The sequence below is a fragment of the Poecile atricapillus genome, chromosome 2, assembly GCF_030490865.1.
Source record: "Poecile atricapillus isolate bPoeAtr1 chromosome 2, bPoeAtr1.hap1, whole genome shotgun sequence".
Classification (NCBI taxonomy): Eukaryota; Metazoa; Chordata; class Aves; order Passeriformes; family Paridae; genus Poecile; species Poecile atricapillus.
The window spans coordinates 98,347,228-98,353,227 of NC_081250.1; the positions used below are offsets into that span (position 1 = coordinate 98,347,228).

A 6,000-nucleotide genomic window follows, 5' to 3' on the forward strand; every position below is an offset into this window, starting at 1 on the left:
AACATGATATAGTTGGATTTATGTGTTGTTCAGGACTTCACTGGCCATGCTTTCAGTTGCAGTGTTATGGGTATTGCTATAACTTGGTGGTTCTTTGTTCACTTTTTGAATGTTTTTTAAGTGCATTGCTTTATCAACAACTTTTGGACTCTATTTGTATGTACCTTTCTGGTTGAAACAACAAATGTAATTGGTTGCTGTCTGTTTTTTTTTTTTTTTTTACTTGGAGAAAAATCATTTGTGATGCCTCGTGTTTTTTGCCATAGTGTCACTTAGGTCTTTCTATCTTTTGTTTGCAGTATCTCAGCTAGAGTGATTAAAGGTCAGTCTAAATTCACATCTCTGTACAATACAAAAATACAGGATATGACTTCATTTAAGCTGGTCTGTATTTAAGGTCTCTGTAGACATAAAATGGCACTACTTTGGCTGCGTTCTCTGCCCAAGAAGTTGTGCAGCTGTTGAGGAATGAGAGTCTTCAAAGTATGCTGGTAAACAACTAATAGGATGCAGACTTTCTGAATCACAGAGAAATTAATTTATGTGTGTTGTTTCCCCTTCTCTTCCTTGGGAAGTGTTGGATTATTCACCTGGACTTTATTATTATTCTGTAAGACTCTGTAGGTAACTTTTTGTGAGTCTGTCTCATCTTTGTGGATTTTTTTTGCTATTGAGGGGTTTTGGCCAGATCATGTGCTGATGAGTTGACTTCCAAACATTGAGTTTGTTTCTCTGGCTACTCAAGGAAGGTGAAAACTGATACTGTTCAGCAGACAAATTGCCTTCTGATTCACGTAGTTATTTCAAACACTGCTCAATTAGGGGGCAGTGTAAGTATAGTCTGTCATTGCTTGACGCAGGTTTTACTTATTACACCTTCATATCTCTTCTTTGCTTAGTTCTTAGATTTTTCTAACTGTGCTGTCATAATCCCTAAGTGGATGTTCAACAGCTGCAGGAAAGTTCAGAAGAGCTCTGCAGTTTTACCATTGTTACATCGGGACAGTTGCTAGTTTTTGTTAGTGTTTCTTTATGGTAAGAGAGAGAGTCAGCCCATTGTCCAAGTTGGCACTGATTGTTTGAAACAATTGTGAGAGATTTTTTCATGAGACTACTGAGTAATCTTTGTCCAAGCTTGGCAAGTTGGAGTGTCTGGGCATCATGAGATGTAAGAATAATTACTTTTCATTTCCTTCTAAAGGGCCTTAAGATTGCAAGGTCTGAAGAATGAACTTTTGGAATCATAACTGAAAAGTGTCCGCAGTTTTGACATGGTTCCATTTGAAATTTCAGGCCCAGGGTGGTGATGGACTTCTGCAACGAATCAAGAGAATAATCTATGATGCCAAGTCTACTATAGTGGTGAGTTTTATTTCTCATTGAATTAGATGGTGCTCTTTTCAATCAGGATACAAATACTTTCAGAGGGTTTTAGAACTATTTTTATATGAGTTGTTTTATATTGTATATATTGCATATATATTATATGTATAGGTTTAAGCCAAATTAACTTCTTGATTAAAGTTTTCAATAATATGTGTAATAAATATTCAACATATTTTGTTTCTTAATTTTTCACTGCTCTTCTGTATGCCTGACATGTATTAAGGGATAGAACAGAGAGAATTCAAGATCTTTTCCTTGACCCTTTTGACATCCATTTCTGAAACTGATACAATTTCACTCTTCTGAGGAAGGTTACATTGTTGGTTTAATTGCTTGGAGCATAAGGGGATTAAATACTACTCTTTGTGTCGTTTTAAAGAAAACATTTTTATCATCTTTCTCATCAGTTAATTATGCTTAACAAAATTTTGTTGGGAAGATGTACACAAATCCATTTCTTCACTTGTCCTGCACAAGCAAATAAACCTATGCTGTGAATTTAAGTTGAAACTCACTTGTTTCTAAATGAGTATCTTCCAAACTTCTGTGAAAGTACAATATTTAGCCACCAGTTTCTGAGGTTTTTGAGGTTTCCTTCTTCCTGTGCCATTAAGTTACTCCTCAACAGGAAGCTTTTTAGAATTTTTCTACAGACTGATTTTTGAGAACAAGACAAAAGAGATGAAACATTTTTCTTCGAAGTGTTTTTTAACACTCTTAGACCAAGTGTTTCTAAAGCTTCAAAGAATTCATGGGATATGCAGTTGGCATGTAAACATTAACTGTCCCAATGCAATATTGTAATATTTGAACTTCTGTGTCATTTTTTGTGAACTTATAGTAGAAATTGTTGAAGTTGAGGACTCCTTGCTGTTTTTGCAGAAGAAAGCAAATAAACCTTATTAAAAAAAAACAAAACCCACAAAGCAACAACAATAATAAAACACAAATCAAGCAAGCAGAAAAGCCAAAACAAGAGATCCATTAGGACAAGAGGACACAATCTTAAGCTGTACCAGGGAAGGTTTAGGTTGGACAGTAGGAAGAGGCTGTTGACAGAAACGGTGATTGGGCACTGGAATGGGCTGCCCAGGGAGGTGATGGGATTTACCATCCCTGGAGGTGTTTAAGAAAAGACTGGATGTGGCACTTAGTGCTGTGCTTTTGGTGGTGGTGATATTATGTCATAGGTTGGACTTGATGATCTTAAAGGTTTTTCCAACCTACTTGATTCCATGATCCCTCTAAAAAATACTGATTCTCATTTTGGATGTTTTTTGAATAAATACACAGAGTGATAAGAGAAGTAATGCATTATATATTCACTGAAAGTGGTTTTTACTTTCTCTTTCAACAGTCTGTATTCAAGAGTTCACCACTGCTGGGATGCTTCCTCTTTGGGTTACCCTTGGGGGTCATCAGCATCATGTGTTACGGAATCTGCACAGCTGATACAGAGGGAGAGGTATTTGAGCATGAGGGAGCTAAAAAGGAAAGTGGTGATCGGGAGCTCACAGACGAAGGCAGTGAGGAAGAACAAGAGGAGGAAAAGAGTGGAAAATACACAGAACTTTCAGATGGAGAGCTTAAACAGAAAGACATTATGGAAAAGAAAAAGGACTAACTTGTTTAGCAAGAGAATTCTCTAGAATTTCAAAACAGACTTATTTATTGGCAGTTGTCATTTATTGATTATCTTCATGAAAGAGGACTGTTTTATCTGCATAACGGTAGTTTTGGCTTGCATGTATTCACATTTTCTCAGAAATTGACAGAAAAAAAATGGATGTTCTCTTAATTGTCCTTAGTAGATTAACAAAGAGCAATTTAAACTGAAGAAATTTTCAGGTACAGTTCTACACCATTTTTGTAGGAGTTTTGAATTGTTCATTTCCAGAAGAGATGATGTTACTCGACCTTACTATATGCGATGAACCGCTACTGATATAGCCCAGCTATGCACTCAATCAAATTAAAACTCATAAAATTAAAGCTGAAAACAAGGAAAGGTTAAGAGAGCTATAAAATGTTTCAGAGCCTGATAGCTGAAGACAATTTACAAGTTTTCTAAGAAGTCACATGTTGTTGGACATTATTATGGGAAAAGAAAAACAAAACCAAAACAACAAACTTTTCTGTTTCCTGAAATTAAATTTATATTTAATATATATGGGAATTGGAGAATCGTTCTGCCATGTAATAATATAATTATTAGCAGTCAAGAACGTTTACTAGATACAGGATGTGGGAATTATATGCTAAGTGTTTATTAGTGCTTTAGCAGATAAAAATATTGGGAAATTACGTTAAAAACCTTTTAGAACATGATTGCCTGTTAATTACTTTCTGTCAGTGCTTGCACACTTAAAGTGCAAAAGACCTGTAAGTTTCCTGAATCTGCAGCACAGCTTGGTAAAGGAAGACATCGATATGAACACCTGACTATTTGTATAACTCTCTAATGACAAGCTTTTTGAAAGGTATATATTTATTTTACAGTGTTTACTTGAGATTGTTATATATCTTTGAGCTAGGTAGTTTTGTTTGAGACTGTTACCTACTCTGGAGGAGGGAGTTAATGGAACTTAATATTAACATTGATCAGAATAAAACATTTTTGTTACCTGTTTCATCATAAAAGCCACTTCTAATACAAACCTGTGACTGCGAAAAGGACTAATTTGTGTTCAGGGCTAAAACACTCCCATGATAAGCTATAAAGCAGCCTTTGGCATCAGTGTCATGGAAAATACCAGGAAAACATAACTTGTATTGCTCCTCCTCAAACTATTCATGCTGGGATTTTTCCTTTTTTTTCCTTTTTTCTTTTTCGTTTTTTTTTCCTTAAGGCTACATTACTATATAATACAAAATGTTATGTCCTCCTTATAAGGCAGCTTGATCATGTAAGAAATTGCTATGCTGTAGCACTAAATTAAGGAATTTTAAGTAGTAACCATGAGTAAGCTTAAATAGACAAGTTCTGTGTTTGAGTAAATTTGATGATGCTGTAGAATCATAACCAGGGAAAATGTATTGCATCATTTTTCCCTGTGGGAAAGAAACTTGTTTCTTCTGTTTAAGTAGTATGGTAACAGCTGGCTTCAGGTTACCATGCAGAGTACCTTAAGTAGATCTCTGATTTGAAAGAGTTTGGTTATCAAACAGTATAAATAACATGTAAACAGATTAAGAATTTTTTTAAAACAATTCCTTGTCTGATTATGAATACAAATCTTTTCTTTTTTGGAGGATAAATCCTAAATAAGGTCACAGAACACTGAGAAGCAGGTATCTGATATGGTTCTTCTTTTCCTTTTTTTTTTTTTTTTTCTGTTTTCTTTCTATGAATTGTCTTTTTTTAATTTTTGTCATTATAACCAGTTGTACATAGTGACTTGAGTTTTCTTGCTTTTTGTTGATTTTTTTTTGTAGAACCTTTGAGAGGTATAGGTTTAGCATATACGTGAGGAATAGGTGCTTAAAAATGTGTTTAGAAAGGGGTATTTTGTTTAATGGTATTGAGCTTCTGAGTTGTTTATTGAAAAAAATTTTAAAACTTAATGAAAAATCTGTAAATTTCTTTGGACTTCTGCACAACTCAGTGCTGATAGCCAAAATGTAGGACTATTAAGACAGTAGTATGTTTTCTTTGTCTCTTTTCTTAATATTTCCATACAGATCAGTTGCTTATATAGTGTTGGCTCAGGCTGGAAACCTGCAGCTATTGACTTAAAAAAGCCTGAAGTGGTCACTGGAATGGTGCTGTTCCTTCTCTAGAGTGTAATGAAAAGGAAAAAAAAAATACCTGAGTTCTGTTGCACTGCTAAGAACTATTTCAACATGGAGCCTTCTTCTTTTGTGGTTATTTTTGTTTGTGTTTATAATCAGTAGTAGCCAGTTGACTTGCTGGGAAATATTCTGAGATGTGGACCTGAATAATGATAAATATTGTGGAAAAAATGGATCACACTTGGATCTGTTCAAACTGTAGCACTTAATAGCTGGAGTTAGAAGGAAAGCTTGTATGGTCACTTCTGAACTCTAGTATCTACCAGACATGTACTGAACTGTTGAAAATTTGACTTTAAATGTACTGTTGTTTTCATCAAGGCCTTCCCTCAGCTACGTTGAACAAGTCATGGGGAGAAGAAACAGGGACAGGTCATATATTGGGTGTCAGAAGTGATGTGAAATTAAGGAGTTTGGTGTGGTTACACAAATAATCTAGAATGCTGTCTGAGGAGGGGCATTTTATTCTTTCCTTCAGTCTCTAGAGGTTTCTTAAAGCAACTTGACTGTAATAACTTTGGATTCAAAAAATAATGCTGCTTTTTTTTAAGTCAAGTGTAAGCCTTTTGTTTTTCTGTAATAAAAAGGTTTTAAAAGAGCTTGTTTCCTTTGGATTAATTTACAGTGTCAAGCTTAGATGTTGCATGTTGTGTACATGGCTGTTTCCTGGGATGTTTGTTGTAAGTGTACTTTAGGCCTCCAGTCTTGCAGTACTGAAATGCAGCTGGTATTCTGCAGGATTTTTAAAGTAGTCTCTAGAGGTAGGAGTTTATATTTGCTTGTCTGTGATTTAGTGAGCACTCTGGCAGTATAACACAAATG

At 35.0% G+C, this 6,000-nt stretch overlaps 1 protein-coding gene across 1 annotated transcript in view; it reads left to right on the forward strand.

The window, feature by feature from the left end:
- Positions 1-5,777, forward strand: part of TMX3 (thioredoxin related transmembrane protein 3) — a 29,127-nt gene extending 23,350 nt beyond the window's left edge. The window contains exons 15-16 of the mRNA XM_058831862.1: positions 1,294-1,362; positions 2,744-5,777. Of these exons, the coding sequence (XP_058687845.1) occupies positions 1,294-1,362; positions 2,744-3,010 (336 nt within the window). The 3' untranslated portion in view covers positions 3,011-5,777. The remainder of the gene's footprint in view (positions 1-1,293; positions 1,363-2,743) is intronic.
- The last annotated feature ends 223 nt before the right edge of the window (positions 5,778-6,000 follow it).